A 23,083-nucleotide genomic window follows, 5' to 3' on the forward strand; every position below is an offset into this window, starting at 1 on the left:
AGCTGCCTCAGTCTAGTACCTGATACGACTAATCCATGTGACTTCAGATGTTAAAATTCTAACAGTATTAGATTTAGAAATCTTTAGTTGCCCTGATATTACTTCTTTCTTATTCTTGCCAGCAAAACTTTAATCTCCTAATCTTCTAACTCATGCATAAAATTGGATGTTGTGGGCATGTTCTTTTGGAACCTGTTGAGTTCCACCTGATTTTATTTTTTACAATTACTTCTTACTTCCCCTGGAATACTTAGAGATGATGGCATTACATGTATTTGTGTTGGGCAATGGTAGACATTTAAAGAAAAACCTATTCTAGTATATTCAACTGGTTTGCGTGTAATCTAGCATCAAGAGTAGTTTGTCTGGTAACTTAGAAACAAGCCAATCCTCACAAACCCTAACCACCCCTGCTTTTGTCTGCCTAAATGTCAGCAGTGTTTTCAGTAACTTAAACATAAGTATGCATTGGCATCTTCTGTAGTCAATGGTGTATGCATGTGTGTCTCATGAGAATGTGACTGTCTGAAGCAGAATTGTATTTTTATGATTATTAATTAGGCAGCAATTGAACTTGGCTTTTGCATATCTGTGCAGTCTCTTAATGTCAGCATTTTAGAGGCTTTTATTGTGGTGTATGGGTAGCCACTGAACAGGCAGTGTAGATATTTTTCAATACATAGTTATTGTAGAAAGGAAAGCAGCATTGTTTAGTGTTGTTTTGATGTTGCTGGTAATACTTAAGGGAGACAATGAAGGCTGACACATCTGTGAACTTCCTTAGGGCTCTTGTTGCTGCGTGGCTTGCTGATAGCCTTGTCTATAGCAGCAAAACACTGGATTTCAAGTTCAGATTTGAATATGTTAGAATATGATACTGAGTTGCAATTTTTTACTTGGTGAGCTATATGCATGTCTGCTTTATTTTGCATGAGCTTTTCTTAACATCTATTCTTACAGCCATGTTTTGTTTTCCAGTAGTGCTCTAACAAAAGAACTTAGAAGTGGAGATGTTCTAGAAAATACCATTAAGAGCAAGTTCATTAGCTTTAACCCCTCAGCTCTTAGTAAGATCTTATTTTTTTTTCTCTAAGCATCACTGTAGCATCACATTAAACAGTGAAATGTTAAGAGCAACAGGTGATACAGTTTTTCAGAATAATGTTTAAGGTATTTTCTGTAGTGTTTAAAATAGTAATTTTTAATCTGTCTAAAGTAATTTGATCATGTCCCACAGCTAATGGCTGTGACATCAACTTCCTTAAATGCGCAAAAAGGAGGATAATAAAAACACTGATCTTGCAAAGTAGATGTGATAGAAAAGCATAAACATCATGTTTTCTAGCACTTTGTAGTGTTAAATATTAAGCAAGCTATTAAAAGAGATCTGTTAAATTGCTGTATAAAATAGTTTTGCAATGAGGAGGTTATGAAGAGGAGAACTAATTATCAAGCGTTGTCCTATCATATGATTGCAAGCTTAAAAATTTCTCTGAAGCCCAAGTCAACTTTTATAAACCTGACTTTCGGTGCATGTGTGTGTCTGGGTCTAGAAGAATTTTTGTGGTAATAACGCTGAATGAAAGTTTTTGTTGTACTTTCAAAACAACATTAAAACCCACAATTCGTAATTGATCAGCATTCTTCATATGTTCAAAGCATTCTGAATCCCAAGATTTAACTACAGTAGTTTACAAGGTCTGTGCTAACATACGCCTACTAACAAGGCTTAAAGATGCCTTTGTAGTTGCAGTACCGATTAATACCAAGAAAGGTGGTGTTAGTGTGACCAAAAGAAAAACCCCTAGGCAGCCAACTAAACAGCTGATGAAGACATACTTCAGTGAGCCAAAAGGATTTTAACTGTTGTGAGAAGACCAGAATAGTCACTGCTGTATGTAGAGAAATAGCCTAGGTTATGCTGCAAATAGACTAACCGCCACTAGTTTGCCTTTGCACCCACAAATTAAGACTTACACTTGTGGGTGACATGAGGAGATGCTATAAAGCAATACTACTAAGTGTAACAGGAATTGTATCTCTATATTCCTTATGGTAACTATTGTCCACATATTCTATTATACTGTACTCATGGGTTCCTTTAACCCTAATAAGCAGCTTCTTAATGCTATACTTCTAAGTTTTCCTCTTTAAACTAAAAAGTCTTTATTTTGCTTCACTTCTAGCTGTTTTTCCTTTTCTTCCTGGTAATGTGTCCCAAATCCGTGTTTTCTCGTAGCCTTCAAGATGGTCTGCAAGGCCAGCAGCCCTCCTCCCAGGTCAGAGTGCAGTCCCGCCCCCCTTCCCAGGCAGCTGTGCTCAGCGCTAGCGCCTCCTTGCTGGTGAGAAATGGGAGTGTCCACTTAGAAGCATCACATGCCACTGCATCTGCTGTAGGCGGTAGCAGTTTGCACGATGAACTTGGTATGCAGGCCTTATGTAACCTTGGTGACATGGAAGTTTTAATACGGCAGATATATCGGTAATAACGTGGTGGAAATCGGCTAACCATAGCTTTTTCTTAACGTTGTAGGTGCATTTATTAGAAGGCCGTGTTGCTCATGAATTCCTTGCCTTTCCAGGCTCTCTCTCTCCCTGGGAAATGCTGGACAATGTGAAATACTTTAAGGATACATAGATACAAGTAGTGATGGTGTGAGCTTTCATGTCTTGAACCATGTAACACCTAAGCTTTCTCTGCACTGTTGCAGGTAGTCAAGCAGAAGTTGACACCCATTTTAGGTATCTTCTTATTCCTGGAAAAAAAAATATTGTCATGGTCCCTAGGAATTCTTGATCTTTTCTTTAGATGTGTTGCTTAGCTGCTGTTAAAAAAAAATCCTCTGAGCTGGCTTTGCTTTTCATGTGCACTTCGATTTAGGAGCTGGAGATTAGAGGAAAATCTGGTATCTTTCTAATAGCAAATGTCATCAATCCAGAGAGCCTTAGTTCATCATGGTCTGTTTTATGTGGCATTCTTAACTATGTATTAATTTACATGCAGCTAATAAAATTGCTAGGGAGGAGGAACTCAAGGTGGTCCTAAGTGACTGATCTCCTGTGACACAGTAATGCAGGGTCAGATGTGGAAAAATTCCTGGCAGGCAACTTTGCAGCTATCTATACATGGCCTGAATTACTTGTGACTTCAGCATTAGTATGGAATCTCCCCCAAATTATGATAAATGGGTGTCTTAAGAATTGACCATTACTGCTGACAGTATATTGAACAACTGTCAGCTCTAATAACCTAGATGTACAGCTTAGCTCAGAACTCTGACACAACACTTCTTTCTGACCTGACCATGTCCCAGTACTCACTCTTTGTGGGGAAGACTTCAAGGATTGTGGTGCTGTGGTACCTCTTTAAATATTAGCTTGACTAGGAAGTTGCCATTCTTCTGCACAATCTAGCTGCAATATGAGGAAAAAATGAATCTAAGCCAAACTGGAAACAACCCTGACATTGAGATGTTTTCTAAAATTTAACTACAGGTGCACTAACTTCACATAATCTACTTACCTGGTAATTTTCAGGTTAGACTTTGTGGTTCTACTAGTATCTACATGTCTCAATTTTTCGGTCTCAGTGCTGAAAGCTGAACTATGAAAGCTTATCACATGAAAATACAGGTCACTGAGTTTGAACTTTTATTTCTTGTTTGGAAAAAGTGGAATCTAATTGTAAAACCTGGCAATATTGGTTTATATTGGAGTTTCTTCTTGAAGACCATATTGTACTTGGAAAGAATTGATTCATCCTCCTCATAATAATAGAATCAAATTTTCTAGAATAGAGGATTTAATACACACTCTAGGTAAGTCTGAGTTTATTGAAGAATACGTTACTGTGTTGCTGTAGAAGTCAAAGTGGATCACAAATTCAGCATTGGATTCATGCTCTCTGAAAAGGTGCATCCATCATACTTGGCACGCATTGGAATCTTCACAAATTTACAGGGCTAAGCACAGCACAGGCAAAAGTTCAAAAAACATTACACTGATTAGGGGCAGAGTGTTGCCTTCGGAGGCAAAAATTTTCCCAGGATCTGTGGAGTTAAAAATCTGATGCATAATAGGGATTTATTGCTGATTTGAAGCTCTGAGCATCTGTTGAGAGACCTTATTTGAGTGAAAGCAGCTCTTGTAGGCAAGTTCTATTTTTATTTAGGAAAATCAAATTTTCTAGTTTGGGTAGCAGGCTTTGTGACAGGTATTGTCTTCTCTTAGACTAAGGCAAAATGGTGCAAGCTTTCACAAGCATGATTCCTTTATTAGACCTGACAGGAAGGGAGAGTATTTTTTCCTTATAATTGATATGCGGTTTGGTTTGGGTTTCTGTTTCGTTGTTGTTTTATCCTCAGTCATGCTGTTTGTCGTTCTGTTTGCCTGAAGTCTAAGGTGGTTGGCTTTGCTTTGTTGTCCCAGGATACCTGCCACTGAAAGATGACTCTGTTGCTTTAAGTTAGGTATTGTATGGTCTGGGTGTGATGTTGGGGTAGTAGTCAGTTATTTACTTTTGGAGCTGATCAAAGAGATGCTGGTGGTATGACCAGTTCTTTGTCACTCTGAAAATTGCTGTGACTGCCCAGAACAGAAAAGGCATTGAAAATAGACTGGGGAAAAGATATGGAAACAAGATGTGATTTACAGCATCTGGGAATATGTAATTGATGTAGTAGATGTGGTTATATATCTCTCTACAATGCATCTAGGAATTCCTATTCTTACTGAAATTCTGTTAGGATATTTTAGCTTTTCAGGAAGACAAATGGGGCTTGTGTTCCTTTACAGTAAAAGCCCCCACATTCAGAACTCCTGGTTTTGTGCACTGTCATCTATGTGTTGATATCAAGCTGTAGCTCTTAATAAGAAAGGGGGTTTTTGTTTGGGTTTGTTTTCTTTTGGCTTTATAGAGTTGTGTCCATGAACTTGATTCTGGTGACTTGTTTTATGAAGGATGAACCATCATCTTTATTTGGGCATTGTTGTGAGAGTAAAGTGAGAGCTGCTGGGAGAGGCAGTATCTTTAGTCTTCTAGATTTGAAGTAGAAAGATTTTTATCAAGGGAGAAGGAACTTGAAAGGATAGGTGAAGACTTAATGTGGAGCAGTAAATGTGAAGTAAATCCTGTGAAGAATGCCTGGACAGAAAGGAAAGGTGGCAGACCAAATAACATGGTTAATATAAAGGGAATCCAGAAGGGGTAAAACCCCATACCTTCACTTCAGTGAATGATAGTTTTCAGTACTAATGCCTGATGTTCTTGCTAGTATCTAACGCCTGAGGTGTGTAGACAATTTCTAGGCCTTGCAGCAAAAGCTGCAGACTTTGCAATTTGTAAAGTAGTCAAGAATCTAAGAACTGAATCACTATAACAGATGCCCACTTTCTGAAACACGTGGAGTAGCAACCTCTTATCCTTAGCTAGATGGTGTGCTTTGGTTTTGGTTTTTGTAATATATTTATTGTTTAGGAAAGTTGCTTTTGTGATTAAAGAGAGATGGTCACCTGGAGCTTTTCAATATGCTTATTGCTATGTTCATCTCGATTTTCATCCCATACCTGCAAGTGAAAATCTTCCATATTTATTGAAGTATTTCAGTTTATGAAGGCAGTTGGATAGTCTTGATCAAAACTTTTCTGTGAAGATAAATGTATACACTAATCACTTACTAAACAATTTAGAATCTAGTCCTCAGTCTCATTTTGTAATTAAGTAGATATTTTTTGGGATGAATGGGGCAGTGTTTTCCAAGGTGTAGGTAGAAAATAAATAGTCACCTCCCATTGTGCCTATTGAAAATACCCCAGTTGTAGTCTGTGGAATTTGGTATGATAAGCAAGTTACTCTTTAACAAACTTCATAGAGAATTTAAAAATGGAACACTTTGAGGCATTCTAACAGAAAAGCTGTATGTTTTCATACTGCAGCTGAAGGTAGAAAATGACCTTTGGAAATGATAGCTCCTTGCACTCTACAGTAATCAGATTCTGTTGTCTTTGGTTTTGCTGACTAGGATTTTTACAGTACTGTCACAAGCAGATGTGTCTTGATCTAATAGTGTAGACTTTGTGCCAAGAAGTGTTAGCAACATTCAGAACTACTTTGAGAGGTTTGAAACCAAGTAATATTTACTAGATGGGAAACTGGGAAATGTGCTGAAAATAACAGCTGAAAAAACTGCTAGAGCACCATTTTTGTTGGAACCTGAGACATTTCAGTCTTCTGTGTTTCATCTGTGCAGTCATCAGCCTGTTGCTTTCATTGATCCCTCTAACTGTGGGAACACCATTTCATACATTATGAGCTGTTATGTGGTTGTCTCTGAACTTGGTGGTTAAGATGTTTTTTGCTTTTGCAACAAGGAAGCTTGCTTCAAAGGAAGTATGGTCGTCTTTTTTTCTCTCCTTATGTCAAAAGTAAGATGTATTTTGTGTTTGTGTGCCTGAGCATCAATGACTTGGTTTTAGTGGTTTGGGTTTTTTTTGAGTCTGGTCCAAATAGAGTAATGTTTAGGTGACTAACTTGTGAAGATTTTTCAGCTCTCCCTTTGAGGGGTGGAGGGGAGAAGGTACAAGGATTTCTGTTGATGGACCAACATGCTTATTGGCTGCATTTCTGGATTTCTAAAATAAACTAGGGTCTGTAATTTTTTCACAATTTGATCAAACTACACTTCTTAAAGTAAAAACTTATTTAAGAGCATCCCACTGAAGAAGCTTAAAAATTTCAGAGAATGCTGAGAGAGAGCTTGGAAAATTACAAGGGTAACTAGAACTACTATATCTACTTATAGGTGTCGGATCTTGTGAGCACTGTGAGACTTCGTTGGAATGGTAGTGTGCTGTGCAAAAGCTGCTGTCATCTTGTACAATCTAATGGGACTTTGGAGGTCATCCATAGACTCTCCAGGCACACCTTAGGCCTTGTGTCTTCAACAGCACTGAGTAGTCCTGTCATCTTATGTATTTGTGATGAGTCGGGGCTTTTCTGGAGAGCCTTTTGATTTCAACAAGGGGAAAAATAAAGGGGGCCAGGCTGTCTTACTCAGAAGCCATGATTTTCTTGGCAGAGAGCCTATGTAAACAAATATGGCGAAACCTGAGTGGGTTTTGTAGTTTGCATGTAAACAGTTGAAGTGTTCTGTCTGCTCTCCTGTTGAGCAGGTGTGGCTTATCCCACGGCAGCCATGCAGTACTTACAGCAGCAGTACAAATGCACTGCTTTTTGACTGATTCGAAGATGAGTTTTATGCGAGAGAACTAGAATTTTTCTGAAATTAAGTGCTTTATGGTATTTTTTTCATAGCTTAAGGCCCTTTTCAGACACTTCACACAAGTATAACAGTTAAATAAGCTTCTTTTGGAAGAAATATATCTGGTGTATTGAATGGAATAGAATAGACCAGGTTGGAAGAGACCTTCAAGATTGTCGCGTCCAACCTATCATCCAACATCACCTAATCAAGTAAACCATGCAACCAAGCACCCTATCAAGTCTCCTCCTGAACATCTCCAATGATGGTGACTCCACTACCTCCACGGGCAGCCCATTCCAATGGGCAATCACTCTCTCCATGTAAAACTTCCTCCTAACCTCTAGCCTAAACCTCCCTTGGTGCAGCCTGAGACTGTGTCCTCTTGTTCTGGTGCTGGCTGCCCGGGAGAAGAGACCAACCTCTGCCTGTCTACATCCTCCCTTAAGATAGCTGTGGAGAGCAATAAGGTCACCCCTGAGTCTCCTCTTCTCCAGGCTAAGCAACCCCAGCTCCCTCAGTCTCTCCTCATAGTGCTTGTGTTCCAAGCCCCTCACCAGCTTTGCCCTTCTCTGGACACCTTCCAGCAAGTCAACATCCTTCCTAAACTAAGGGGCCCAGAACTGGACACAGTACTCGAGGTGTGGCCTAACCCTAAGTGAACAGGAAGTTATATCTTGCAAGTAGTATATTCTAATTTCTGTTACTAGAAAGTCATTCATTTAAATAGTGGAAAGGTTAGTTTCCAGGCTCCTAATTCAGTAGTGCAAAAACATAAATTTAACCCAAGCTTCATTATCTCTTCTAAGGTCTAGCTGACCAGAAGATTCTTTTTCCTTACATAATTTGGTCTTAACTAGAACCCAAAGTGTATTATCATAATACTTTCATGTTTGCTGTTGAATTTTTTTTACTGATGCAATTAAAAGCAGACATCCATAACTAAGATTAGTTTAAAAACTGAACTTTAGTAAAAACAGTGTAAGACATTGATAATCTTTCTCCTAAGAACTAATAAACAATTTGCTATGCTATGTGCTAAAAACCAAAGATAATTAACTGAAGTGGTTCATTGAAATCTTAACTATTGAGGGGAAAAAAAAAAAGCCTGAACAAGTGAACTTTCTATTTGTGTTTTCTTACAAATGCCTGTAGCAGATGTAATTAAATACTGGCAGAGAGCTGTTGAGCTACTGAGCTTTAACATGCTGCATGTGACTCCTGAACTATGTAGCTGTCTGTCTTGTCAAAATGGTTGGTCTTAGCATGGCTGCTGTGATGTGTCTGGCTGGTCTCAAGTGTCGTCTCTTGAAGGCAGAAAGGTTTATGAAGACATCTTCAGTACACCAGTATCTTTCCTTAGTTTCACTGATTTTTTTGTAATAATTTAGTTGAAGTTTTTTAACATTTTCTGCTTTCAAGCACTTCTAAATTGAATTTAATTGCTTGTGGGTCTGTAGAGAAGCTGGAGCAGGATCATAGTGTGGTGGGTTTTTTTTAAATAAATATCAAAACCCACTCTATCAAAAGCAGGTTGTGTTCTCACAGAAAGATTGAAAGCTCTGATCAGTTCAGGTATTTTTCTGGGGACTGCTTATTATCCTTTATGAACAAGAGAAGGAACAGCTGCAAGACATGCAGCTGAGAGGTGTATGTAGCTTTTGCTTCAGGAGCTCCAAAGGGGGGGGTGGGTGTTTGTTCTGTGTAAACAATACTGAAAATACTGCCTTCTTTGCATCATGGCTTAAGAACAGTTTTGAGTTAGAAGAGATAGAGGAGTTGGCAGAACATTTCATATGAGATCACAATTTCAAAAGCAGCTTCCTTCATTCGGAGCTGAAAGATATTGAACCTGGCGTTCAGGGGAAATTGCATTGCTTATCTCTCTGTCAGACTATTGTGGGAGAAGGGCACAGTGGAAAAGGTAATTTGTGATTAGAGTTATAATCTCTGGCCACTTTATTGTTAATTATGTATTTAGGAATAGCTTGATATTGGTACTTCAAAAGTTTTAATAACACCTTTAGGAAATTATGATTATGGAGTTCCAGTAAGTCTAAATGGTTTATTGGACGAGTCAGTTTGCAGTCTTCTGTTCTGATACTGAAGCATTTGCTTCTGGCTTGTAGAATCTGTCTGCCATTCCTTTCTCAGTTTTTCTAGAAGTCTGTTTTATGAAGCATCTCTGTTTGCTTGTTTCACTCTGTTTCTTTTCAAACAGATATGTGCCTCTCAGACGGGTTTTTTTTTCAGGACACTCAAGGAGACTTAGTTAAATGCCTGAGTTTTAAATGCTGATAGTTAATGATATACTGATGGTTCTTCTGGGAGTGGGGGAACAGGGAAGAACTGAAGAAGAGTCTGTTGTATTAATGGTGGTATTCTGTAAATACAAACTCTTAAATAAATTTAGTACAGTGTTGCAATTTGCTGTGTATATGTCATATAAAATGGTATGATAGAGGACAAAGTAGCTAATGTCTGCCCTAGTGACATTACTGTGTAATCACACTATATTCTGACACTGATGTAATAGATGTCTAAATTTATCAGAGTAGTAAGTTAATAAATGTGAAATACTGTTAGTGGGATGAAGCATTATGAAATTTTGACCTGCTTTTGACGTTTTCTTTTGCTAGGTAAGTTCAGTTCTACGCTCTACGAGACAGGGGGCTGCGACATGTCACTTGTGAACTTTGAGCCAGCTGCAAGAAGAGCATCCAACATCTGGTGTGTGTGAAGGCCAGTCAAGAGTGATGGTTCTTGTCTTACTGCAACAAAATACTTGATTTTAGTTTTCAAAGGTTATTTAGTATGGACTTACAAAAAAAAAAAACCTGTGTAAAATATTAGCCATATACTTTTACTTTTGAAACCTGATCTTTACTAGAAGATGTCAGTAACTACTTAAATAATCTCCTCAATTTAAATCACAGGATATTAAGACTACTGCTAGCTTAAGTAATGAATGTCCTAGCTGAGAACTTGACACTTGTATTTTGGATTGGCTTATAGAAAGTCTTTGGTGAAAAATTTAACCCAGACTTTGGGGAAGTTTGTGGCTGTTGACTGTAATGGCTATTAATTTGTTTACAAATGAACTTAGAGTTGTGAAGCAAATGTAGAGTGATAAATTCATTCTCAAGCTCATAGGTGGTGTAAAACAATCTATAGAAATGTTAACGTTGACAGAGGTGAAAATTTGACATAGAGTTGAAATAAACAGCTACATACAGGGAAGGTTTCCTGCTGTTGGAAAGATGGCCTTTCTTTGAAGGCACATAAGCCAGAAGAAGGAAAAACAACTCAAACCCTCTACCCTACTACCCTTCCCAATCTACTTCGCTGCATAGAACTCCTCTAATGCTATTGCATCATGCAGAATGCTACAAATTGCCACCTCATATAGGTGGAATAGCTAATGGAATTAGAGAGTCATGAATGTGAAAGCTTCCCTCTTCATACCTTTCTTGTGAAAGTGTGTAGGTGTCTTTTTTGTAGGGCTGAACTTTTATAGGAAGTTCTGTACTCCTTGCACAAAGCTGTGAATGCCTGCATCTACCAAATAATTGGATCTCAGCTTTAGAGAATACTTGAGTTTCAGTGAAATAAAATTCATAACAAAGAATGTTTTTATCTTAAGGCAAGGAACTGAAGGAAAGTTGCATAAGTTTGATACAAGGCTTACAGCCATGTGATTTACATGGAAAACAAACATACAAAAGCTATCCAAAATTGGGGGAAAAAGCAGTGGTTGGATATGGACTCTCATACAGTAAGAGACATTTCTCTTCATCTCTAATGAACGGAAATTGCAAAGTAATTTTGCTCTTAACAGAGGTTTCAGTTTATTTAAAGTGTTTTTCGAAAGCCATTTAACATTAACTTGGTATACTATTGTTAAGTATGTACTAATTTTGGCAATTTTGGGACCTTGGTAAAAACAATGTAGAATGAACAAAAGCTTTCTGTGAACGCATAGTGGTCTGAGCACTCCTTTAGAATTGGGATGTGTGTTTACACATCAGTAGCCAATGGATTACAGCACATCTGTGTTTCTTCAAGAAGATTGATTATTGTCATGATAATCCTTGTTAGACAATCTAGGGACTAGGTGTTGAAAAAATTATACCAAGGGTAAAGAGTCTCTAAGTGGATACTTCTATTAAAAATATATTGTTGAAGGAAAATTCTAAAGTGTGGGTTCAGGGTTGTTTGGTTTTTTTTGGATAAAATTTGCAAGGAGTCAAAGGTCAGTTGGGATGCTAGAATATAAGAGTGGCTGTTAAAATAAAATGTAGTTTTATAATCTGAAGTCTTTCCCCTGTTCTTATAGTGACACGGACTCTCATGTATCGAGTTCTACCTCAGTTCGCTTTTATCCACATGATCTAGTAAGTTGTTCTTATTTGTTGTTGAAGCATGAAAAAAAGGGAAGGCTTTCTGATTTTTATAGCACTGATTAATCATCCTGTGTGGTAGTTCTTTGTTCTTATAGACTTTTGCCTGGGTTCAAGTGAAGAGAAAGTATTCATTATTGCAGTACCTTCATATATATATATATATATATATATAAAAAAATTGATCTTTCTGCATAACACTTTAAAAACACATTCTTTTCTCTCATCTAAAGCATAGTGATTTCCTAAATCACATGGAAATGAGATGTTCTGATATACCTTGTAAAGGTTTCCAGAGGTGACTGGACAACTTGGCAGTTTTCTTTCTATGCATTAATAAGAGCGACAAGCAGCAGTAAAAATTAATTTCGTGTTCTGACCAAGAGAACTTCAGTAACTTTCCCTGAAAACAATTAAAACCCTCATCATTGCAATCTACTGTACAAAATTTTTTCACATGCAAAGAGTGACTGAAGGGGAAAAAGCAGAGGCTTATGCGGTTTCCTGCTGCAAATTCCCTAGTCTTGTGATCTTAAGCTTTTTATGTTCTTGTGAAGTCCAGACATATCTGTAGTCAGTTCTGTGGTGTTATGTGGCTGTGACATGAAAACAGTGCAAGTGGTCATGATTTTTACAGTAATGATTAAGCTAGGAAGAGAAAGTAAAGTTTGTTGAAGTACCTAATGACTTATTCAAGAGGGGAGAAACAAGTATGAATTCAGCATTTGGCAGAGAAGTAAGAGATCTCCATTTGCCTGACCATGCTTTTGATCAGGAATGTGCTTTTCAAACTGGGTGTCTGCTAGAGGAATTTTCTTTGCTTTCTACCATCCCCCACAAAAATAATCCTCAAAAAAACAGGCTGCATTGCTTGTTATGTGCTGTTGGTCTGTCAGTGTTGGAGGAAATGGCTCTGTTTAAGGCAGACGTTTATTTGTGAAAGCTTAGCACATGTGCCTAAAGAAATGTCCACTACATTTATTGTGGGTGTCATGAAGGTTACAAGATGGTGATTCTGCCCCTTAAGAAATGAAGTTGTAATTACAGTACAGTGGTGCTTTACAGAGTCATGAGACTTTCCAAAAACAAGATGTTGAATGTTAAACATGAAGATAAATAAAGCCAAAAGCCCCAAACAACAACAAAACAAAACAACAGAAAAACCAACCTCACTCCAACCGACTCAAAGCCCTCAAAACAAACCCACCATAAATATTTCACTTTTATTCTTTGCTTAAGATTGTGAGGAATTGTCATCAAATGACATCTTAATGATGGTATTGTCTGAGGATAAAGGGCAGTGCATTAAGGTGTTTTTGACGTGTTAATGAAATGTATGAAGTGGGTTAGATGACACACAAACATACTATAGTAGCTTTTGAGCCTTTTGAGTACTCCCCTTAATGTCATTTATGGTTTCAGTGTCACTGTGACCTCAAGAGAACTCTAGAGTGACAAAGTATAAAATAAGTGTGAAATAGTCAGCCATAAACAGTGCTTGTCCTGTTAGGGCAGAGCTTTTTTTTTTCAGATTGTCTTTGAGTGTATATATATATTCTAAACATAGCAAGTTTGAATTTCACAGCTGATGCACAGATATGTGTTGTCATGCAAAAAACCCATCATTTGTCCTGGATGTACATGCAGACTGACTGTAAGAGATGTGTAGTGATTTAACTTCAGAATTGGTTTATTCTTGCAGTATACGTTACTCCTGTTCACATATCAGTTTATTTGTTTTCAAATTTGAAGCTTTTGAAGTTAATGGGAATATGTGTTTGGAAGACACTTTCATACTTCATTTAAAAAAAGCATCTGCTGAAGTGCCAAACAGTAGTGTTGTTTACAAACTACTATCACTGCTTTTGCCATTCACTTGCCATGATAAGGACAGGAAAAGTATGTAGAATCATAGATTTAAGGACTGATAGGGGTTGGAAGGTACCTGAGAAGACTGAGTCTAACACTTCTGCCAAAACAGGTCACATAGAAATGCATCCAGATGGGTCTTGAAAGTCTGTAGAGAAGGAGACTCCACAGCCTCTCTGGGCAGCCTGTTCCATTGTTCTGTCACCCTCATGTTGAGGTGGAACTTCCTCTGTGAAGTGCTGAGAAACCTGGGAACTGTTACACAGAGAAATTTCTCAAAAGTGAAACTAAAATAATTGTAGCAATTTATTCCAAAACAATTTTCAGTATACTATAGTGATATAAAAAAAATAAGCTTTTATTAATACTCACTTTCTTTTAGCTTTCTCTTCCTCAGATCAGGTTGAACAGGCTGCTAACCATGGATACAGATCTGCTGGAGCAGCAAGATATTGACCTGAGCCCTGACCTTCAGGACCACATGCAACCTCAAGAGGAAGCAGCTCAAAAAGTCAAGCAGTACTATCGCTTTTGGATCCTGCCTAAGCTTTGGATTAGCATCAATTTTGATAGATTAACTCTTCTGGCTTTATTTGATAGGTGAGAACCTTGTATGTTACTAGACCTCAGAAGTAAGGATTGAAAAATGGTAACTAAACTGAGCACTATAGATAAAGCCATCCATAAGGAATTTTATTGATTTTACTCCACTCTGAAAGGTGAAAGAAAACACAAAATGCACTTTTTCTAAAATAATGAAAGCTGTTCTCATTTTTTTCTTGCCCCCTCTGGCAATGCTGAAAAGGGAATAAGAAACCTTCACTTTGCATGAGTGGGAGAGTAATGTATTTGAATTGTGTGTGTGGGGAAAAATTGTTGCTGATCTTCAAAGTGAGAAAATAACCTTCTCTAAAAAACTTCAGAACCTCACACACACTTCAATTATTTCAGCAAATAGAGTTTATCTGCTGTTCCAAAGCACGTTTTCAAAGGGCCATCTAATACTGTAACCTGTTGTCCCTGCTGCATTTAACTAATGGAATACAATACTTGTTCAGTTAAGAGCTTTTGGAATATAGAGAGTATTTGGTAATAAACTTCATAGAGGTAAACAACTTGGTAATTTGTCCAGGCAGAAATGCTATTAATTCTCTTGCTGTGTACTACCAATATCATATGGAATTCTTTTCTTCCACTTGGTATGTCTTAGCCAAGCAAGAGTATCTTTTAGTTCTTCATTACAAAATCATGAGTGACAGAGTATGTACAGATACCATGCATATATGTTTTTTTACAGGCTTGTAATCAGGCTGTGTACCTTGACTAGATTTACCTTACAGACCATGCTTCTGGTTGAGCATTTGAGTTATTTCTGAAGTGACCTGCTGAAGTTATCTTCTGCTGTTTAAAGTTCAGTTCCATAAGACGCTTACTGCTTTCGGCTATCATTGAAATCCTGGTACTTTTACTGAAAGACAATGGTGTTAGTATAGTCTATGCAACTTCAAATCTAGTCTTAACTACTTGGCTGCCAGCAGCATAAATTGTGTTACTTTCTGACCCTAACTGTTCCTTTGCAGCTTTTTCTAGATGTAGTTAGCTTTTAATTCTCTTATCTTTTTTTTTCTCCCTCTAATACAGGAATCGTGAGATCCTTGAAAATGTGTTATCTGTCATCCTAGCTATTCTAGTTGCATTTCTGGGCTCTGTACTTCTTATAGAGGGCTTTTTCAAGGATATTTGGGTCTTCCAGTTCTGCCTGGTAATAGCCAGTTGTCAGTACTCGCTGTTGAAGGTATTTAATTTCTGTCTTCATTATCTATAAACAATACAAATAACTTTGGTTGGGAGTTGCAGGTTACGTAGAGTTTTAAAGAGAAACTGTGAAGGCCAGCTTCAAGGAAGGTTTGATAGGTGGTCATGCAAGGTCACTTCCCTAGAATGGTTGTGCATATGTTTGTTAAATAACCCTTTATTTGTTGTTCTCATGCACTTTTTTCCCAGAGAGGAGCACATTCTTACTAATTGAAAACAGTCTACAAATGCAACTTCAAATTTTATTGTTTTGGGGTTGAGGTGCATGCACTAAAAAACACACACACAGTGCTTTCATGTTAGGTAATTATATCTAAGCATATTTTTAACCAGAATTTTAGGTTTTATTGGACAATCATTAACAGCAGTTTTGTAATGTAAGAATAACTTTGTCCCCCTAACAGCCTAACCATAAGGAAATAAATTACTCTTAAAATGAGTGTATAACACATTGTTTAAGGAAAGTAAAGTGTTAAAGAGGTGTTCTCTAAAATGTATACTCTGACCAGATTTTGTTGTTTACTGTGTTGTGCTATTTGAAGGCTGTAGCGTGCCTTGATGATTTTAAAATTAATTGTAGCCACTAAAAGATTACCAAAGATAAAAAACTTAAGTGCATTTACCTCCGTCCACACACACTTACCTGTGGTTTAACTTTGCTCTTTCCATTTTGCTTTCAGAGCGTTCAACCAGATTCTTCTTCCCCTCGACATGTAAGTCATGGGCATCTACAGGTGTAAAACTTACACAGAGAATTTCTTTTTGGCTTAGTCTTTGGGCATTTCTCTTTCTACCTTCATAAAGCACAAGAGGCTTACATAGTCATAATGTGTTAGAAAGAAACTGATGCTATTTTTCTCCTCCTATATGCTTTGGGTTTATTTATCATTTCATGGCATTCCCAGGTTTTGCTCTGGAGCCATATCATGATAGGGCTTTTGATGAATCTTTAGGATTCAGCTGTCACACTGAGTATTCTTTATGTTGTAATTTGTGCTCGTGTGAACAGATAGCTTTGGTCTGTTCTGGACTTGTAGATCATTCAGTTGCCCTAGTGCGCACACAGCCTTATCTTTTTACTCTGTTAGGCTGAGTGTGTAATGCTCTAGCAATCATTAACATTTGAGCATGGAAATGTTAATGTGCTAGTGTTGCACAGTGTGTTTATATTCTACTATACATTGCCAAGTCAAAGTATTTTTGTCCTAAACAAGATAGGAAAAAGCATTGCTGTGCTGCAGAAAGTAATTGATATCATTCTAGGTAGTAAGTTGCATGTTCTAATGAACACACAAATGCAGATTATAACTTCTTTTACAGCAGGAGCAGCATCTGAGTCATAAACTGTAATTACTTCTTCGAAGTGAATATATTATCTCTTGCTTCTGAAGCCTAGTCAGTTTTTCTGGCATTTAGTATTGCAAGAAACGTACTTTAAAACTTAGCAGAGAATAAGCTCAGTCTACCTTAAATCTTGTGTCCTTGTATCCAAGCCGGAAAAGAAGACACATCACTGCAAGCCAAAGCATTAAGGATTTTCTGAACAAAAACCCTAAAGCTATGCTGAGGTGACAGCACATTAATTGATGAACAACAAATAATTTTGGTTCTGAGATTATCTGTAACAGAAGAGTAACAATTCCTTTTTCTGCTAATGAAACAAATGTTCCTTTTTTTCAGTGGTTCTTTTTGGGTTTTTCCCCACAGGGTCATAATCGTATCATAGCCTATAGTAGGCCTGTATACTTCTGTTTATGTTGTGGTCTTATTTGGCTGTTGGATTATGGCAGCAGAAACATATCTACAACAAGATTCAAGTTGTATGGAATGGCTTTCACCAACCCATTGCTGCTTCTATCAGCCAGGGACTTAGTTATAGGTGAGTGGCTTTTTCACAGGTTTGAATTGTTTGCTTCACCACCATAGAAACGTGTCCAGAGAAGGCCAACAAAGTTGGTGAGGGGTGTGGAACACAAGTCCTATGGGAGAGACTGAGGGAGCTGGGGTTGCTTAGCCTGGAGAAGAGGAGCCTCAGGGGAGACCTTATTGCTGTCTACAACTACCTGAAGGAAGGTTGTAGACAGGCAGAGGTTGGTCTCTTCTCCCAGGCAACCAGCACCAGAACAAGAGGATAGTCTCAGGCTGCACCAGGGGAGGTTTAGGCTGGATGTTAGGAAGAAATTCTACACAGAGAGAGTGATTGCCCATTGTAATGGGCTGCCTGAGGAGGTGGTGGAGTCACCATCATTGGCGGTGTTCTGGAGGAGACTTGACAGGGTGCTTGGTTGCATGGTTTACTTGATTAGGTGGGTTGGATGATGGGTTGGACTCGATCTTGAAGGTCTCTTCCAACCTGGTTTATTCTATTCTACAGAAATGTTTTGGGGTGGGTTGGTTCGTTTTCCCCACGCTGTGTCTGACCCAACAGTATCATCACCACTATTTACATGCAGTTTATTTAGTTTCCTTTAGAAACAATATTTGTAACTATGCTGAAGTTTATGGGAAAGTTCCTCCTTTCTGTAGCTTTGCTATAACAAATGGCAGAAATGTCAACTAGCATGGGGGGGTGGAATCAGTGTTTAGATTATCTAGTATTAGTTCACATCCTTGAACCTTCTGTTCGTTCTTCTTAGTTTGGCGTTGGAAGCACTACCCTGTGCTGGGACCTAGCTGCTCAGTACTTAATTTGATCTGGGTTCTTAGGTACTCCTTAGAGGGGCTTGTGGCAAATAAGTTTGAGTTCTATCTGATTGCTAAACACAACCTTTAGAGAATAGTGCTGTCACAGTTAAAAAAAACCCAACCAAACAAAAAAAAACCCCAACAAAATTTCAGACCAATTAAATCCTGCTTTAATCTGTTTCCTCTCAGAACAGGCTTATCAGCAGTACTAAAAATATAATTTTGGGCTGTATGAGGTATTTCCATTGTATTCTGAACAGCACTGTGCATTCACAATAAGGCTGGCCTTTAACACCCCACATACCCCAAAAATCCCAAACAGCAAACCAGCCCCTGGAAAGCAGCAAACCTTTCCCTTGTTTACTTAAATTTATTGAAATAGCTATGTAATGTCAGGCAGAGCCCATAGAAAGGATACAGAATGTAAACATTGCAAAACTGTCTTCTTGTGGGAACTCTGTGTGCGTTCTTTTAATGGAGCAAAGTTATTTGGGTGACCTTCACTGAATGGCCTCTCTGGAGCAGGAAGAAAATACCTAGCAATTAATCCAAATTGAATACACTTGTTTTTAAAAAAATCTAAGCCACTTATTTATGAACAGAGCATTGCTCACAATTTCTAAAGGTGCTTTTCTACAAATTCTATTGATCTATATGTCATACTTCACTTTGCATCGATGATGGAAAAACAAGCCAAGACAGCAGATACTTTGGAGTCATTCAAGATACAAAACTAGTTTCATTTCCCCTTGCCTATGCTCTGTCAAATGCAGAAGCCTTCCCTTTGTCATTACTTTGAGTCCCTGTACCATAAAGAGTCTTCTCCAGTTTTAAAATGACATGCTGGTATCTTTGCCAGGTTGTGTCCACGTCAATCTTTTAAAACCTATTAAATTCAAAAGTTCTGAATGTGTTTTGATCGTTACGTTGTCCTTGGGTGTCTTCTACCAGCTTAGCTGGTTTATATTTCTTAGCACTTCTACCAATATAAATCAGATTTCCAGGACAGCTCTCACTTTACCAAAAAAAAAAAAAAAATCCAACCAAACCAAAACAGCACCAAAACAAACTGAAGTAAAAACCTCCCCTAGTCTTCCCACAGACATGCACAGCTTTGCCTTTGGAGTAAGTCTTAATGTTGCTGAAGCACCGTTTTGGAAAGCTTTGTGTGTATTGCAAAGCAAGCTGGCAGCTAGCAAACATACTTTGTTAGCACAAAGCAAAAATCTCAGCTGCTCTTTTTTCCCATTCCCAGACATAGCTACTAGAACAACACAGGTGCAGGGCAAAGCAAGTGGGGTGGTTAGATAGCATAATTGTTGTGTCCTTGCCAACAGACAAGTGAGGACTGGTATAAATAATTTATTTTGTACCCCACTTACTGGACTTGATCAGTTAATCTAAACCTGTTTCACATTTGTAACAGTTATTTTCCATTTTGACCCAGGTGGTCCCCACTGGGAGCAGTTCTGTTAACAGACTTCAAAAATGTTGGCTTTTTCCTGGACTATGTATAAATTGTGTATTCCCAGGTCTATCTTGTAATTTTGTTTTCAGTCCTTCCTAAACTGTCACCTTTACCTACTGGGTTTCTTTTCATGGTTTGACCCTTCTGTCTCCAAGAATTTATGATATGCTGTTGTTGGTGAATTATGTCTGCACTACTCAACAGTTGTGTAAAAAGTTACTTCTGCATCTTTTATTCCTTAAGATAGAAAGTAAATGATAGGTACAGGGTGGGACATACCATTCTCTGTATTAAAATTAAGTAGGATTTGTATTTCTTTGTATTCTTAGGTCCTGCAATTTTAGAAGCTTTAATGGTTCATAGAGTTACTAATTCTAATTAATAAATAACATCATTTAGGATGAGAAATTCTCATAAATGGGGTGGGAAAATGACTAAAATTGCCAGACGCTATTAGTGGCAGAAAACCCAGAGGTGAAATGCTTGGCCTCTTTTACTTCAGCGTGGCTGGTGTTAGCTTGCTCCTGTGACTGCAGATAGGTGGTTAGGCTCACATAAACCACACTTAAAATGGCTGGAAACTTGGAAATCTTCTCATCTATATATGCTCCTAGCTGATCTTTGATAAATAAAAATGGAAAGCCTGAATTGGCCTGTGTCCATTTGTACAGTGACCAAAGCAGAAGTACAGGAAACTTCTGACTCCTGGTCTCTGTAACCTCCATATAGTCAGTTCTGCATCACTGAAGTAGAGATTTACATAATGGATGTCTTCTTTAGAAGTAATAGTAGAAATACTTCAGTGATGTTAAGTGAAAGGGTGTACGTAATACCCTAGGACTTAAACTGAAGAGCACATTGCAATATTATTCATGTTCACCACTCTTTAACTGCTTTTGTTTTGCTTTTTCCATAGTGTTTACGCTATGTTTCCCTATAGTATTCTTCATTGGTCTCCTGCCTCAGGTGAATACATTTGTGATGTATCTCTGTGAACAGCTGGATATTCATGTCTTTGGTGGCAATGGTGAGTGGTGTGTTTTGTGTCAGCATCAAAAGCGTTAGTTAAGAGTAGCCATCAGATTAGTAGGCGAGCTAAACAATTTAATGATTAAACTGTTTGCATTCCTCCTACTCTCTAAACATAGAATACTGACTGTTTTTGAAAGGGCTGCAGTTCTTCTGGTTACTAGGAAAAAGAATTACTATCCTGGTAAGTCTGTCAGGAACTGTACTTTCTTCCTCTGCTGCTTTCTGTTGCAGTTGCTACCCATTCCCAGGGCAATGCTGTTCAATAAATGAAGAGGCAAATAAAGCCACATAGACTGGTCTTTAAGGAAAAATAATTTGGGGGAAGGGGTGGGTCAAATGGAAGTAGTTGCTGTAGGTTGGATTTTTTTTTTATAATGTTAGAGTGGGGTTGTAATTAGGTATATCTTTCTTAATATCTTTCTTAATCTGAAGTATTTTGTAGTATAACCTGATTATACGACATTGTTTTCTTTCTCTGTTTCTTTGATATTTAGCTACCACAAGCCTGCTTGCAGCACTTTACAGTTTTATCTGTAGTATTGTGGCAGTAGCATTGTTGTATGGACTGTGCTATGGTGCCCTGAAGGTGAGCAAAACTTTAAACACAGCAGACATGAATGCTTTGGGTTTTGTTCTCTGCTTGCTTGTATCTTGGATAAATATGCAAAGTGTGAGTTAGAAATATTAGTTTCATTTAGTAGGTTTTTTTCACTTGTTTAGCTGTGTAGATAGATACATACATTTAATCTGTAAAGGGGGCACAATGTAGGAGCAAAGCAGATCTTTTGCTTCTAAAAGGTGTATGATTTGTGTCTGCACTAAGAGTGCAGTGGTGGAAAACACAAGCTTTATCATCAGTTCCCCTCTACATTAGTTTTTGAAGAAATAAACAAAAAACCCTCAAGGGCCTTGTTTCTAGAAAAATCCTAGTGTAGGTTTAATCTCAAAATGGCTCAGGTGACTTTTTCTTCCAGCTTTGCAAACCAGAAATAGTCTCTTCAAGCTAGTCTTCACTTGTGAAGAAGACAAAATATTTTGTAGTGTCAAAGTGAAGACATGTGCCTATCTAAAATGTAGAGTTAGCTGGTAAATGGGGGAAATCTTTTGTAAACCAAACAGCTCTTCCTTCCTTGAAATACTATTCTGTTTAAAAACATGGTGCTGGTTCAGCTTCTTGGTTTCAGTTGTGTCAATAATCAAATGCTCTCACAGCTGTACCATGCTGTGCCTTCCAACTCAAAGCTGACTGGCTTTTTTCCATTCTGTCACAGAAAAAAGTTGCTAGGTGAAACACTCCCGTGAGGCTGTTGCCTGCAGAACATCATTAGCTTACTGTGAAATTGTGCATTTGTCTCATTAGCCTTTTGTAAGCATCTGTTCAAGACAAACCAGCTCGAGCAAAGCGTTGCTCTCTCACCTTTGCAGATGATGAAAACAAAACCACTGGTTTTATCTGAATTCAGCAGATGAGAAAAAAGCTAAATCTGAGTCAAAAACACATACCTTTCCAAATTAAGAAGTGACTATATTCAGTTCTAGGAACCTGTGGTCTCAAGGAAGGCAGGAAATTCTTCAGAATGATTGTGGCAACTGATGACTGAAAGATAAATATAATGTAGGCTTACCTCTTGTGAGGTTGTACCTCCTGTGAGAGTTTCTGATCTGTAGTTAGACATGAGTAAATACTGAACAGTACTTTGTGCTAGAAGCCCTGTTTAATTTTTATGTAATTGTAGTAGATTTTTTCCATTGTCTTGCTATGATTGATGGATACAATTCTTGCACATTAGGTGTTTTATATGTTGCTTCCTTTTAATTAACTTTTTCCTTCTCTCTCCAGGATTCTTGGGATGGGCAGCATATTCCAGTTCTCTTCTCCATATTTTGTGGTTTGTTAGTGGCAATATCGTATCATCTCAGCAGACAAAGTAGTGATCCTTCTGTACTTTTGTAAGTGACTCAGTTTGTGTCCCTTCTTCAAGGAAAAAGCAAGTCACAAGAGAATGTTATAAATAATGTTGGAGATTAGTACTGTTTGAACTGGTAGCTGTCAGCATTAGCAAAAATAGCATGGTATTGGTTCACTGGTTGGAAACTGTCACTTTTTGCACCTAGTCCCTCTTATTAATAACAGACTTCTGTGACTTCTGCCAAGTAACTTGTGTGCCAAAATCTGATTCAACTGCCTGCTGATGTTCTCCAAAATGCTAGTCAGATGCTATCTTTCTGCTGATGCATTTGTGCTGAACAACCTGTACCCCATCTGTATTTCAAGAGGTGCTCAAAGAACTAGTGTAAGCTGAAGCCCACATGCAGGTTTTTTGAACGGTTCCACTTATTACTGTGTTTTGTTCTTGAATGTGTGCTCAGAGCACTCGTTCAAATAACTTCATCTCAGGCACAAAACAGTCAGAATCTGTTTCTGTGGTGAACATCCCCAACTAGCACAGGGAAACACACTCATGTTGCTATTCTGGAGTATTGATCTGATGATGACAGTTTCTGATTCAGTTAATAATTATGTGAGTAAAGCAAACTAGTTCCAGTAGGAGAAA

The 23,083-nt window shown here is 38.0% G+C and overlaps 1 protein-coding gene across 7 annotated transcripts in view; it reads left to right on the forward strand.

The window, feature by feature from the left end:
• The window catches only part of PCNX1 (pecanex 1), an 89,042-nt gene that overhangs the window by 35,921 nt on the left and 30,038 nt on the right, over nt 1-23,083 (forward strand). For 3 of the 7 annotated variants that reach the window (XM_068162133.1, XM_068162134.1, XM_068162138.1), the window contains exons 8-15: nt 11,596-11,653; nt 13,911-14,128; nt 15,170-15,323; nt 16,024-16,056; nt 17,051-17,222; nt 20,413-20,523; nt 21,023-21,114; nt 22,369-22,478. In XM_068162133.1, the coding sequence (XP_068018234.1) occupies nt 11,596-11,653; nt 13,911-14,128; nt 15,170-15,323; nt 16,024-16,056; nt 17,051-17,222; nt 20,413-20,523; nt 21,023-21,114; nt 22,369-22,478 (948 nt within the window). Of the gene's footprint in view, nt 1-2,239; nt 2,425-9,898; nt 9,990-11,595; nt 11,654-13,910; nt 14,129-15,169; nt 15,324-16,023; nt 16,057-17,050; nt 17,223-20,412; nt 20,524-21,022; nt 21,115-22,368; nt 22,479-23,083 lie in introns of all 7 variants that reach the window. The other 4 variants (XM_068162139.1, XM_068162136.1, XM_068162137.1 and 1 more) reach the window with 4 other exon arrangements.

This window comes from Melanerpes formicivorus, unplaced genomic scaffold (genome assembly GCF_026170545.1).
Source record: "Melanerpes formicivorus ecotype bairdi unplaced genomic scaffold, bMelFor1.0.p_v2 SCAF_62, whole genome shotgun sequence".
Classification (NCBI taxonomy): Eukaryota; Metazoa; Chordata; class Aves; order Piciformes; family Picidae; genus Melanerpes; species Melanerpes formicivorus.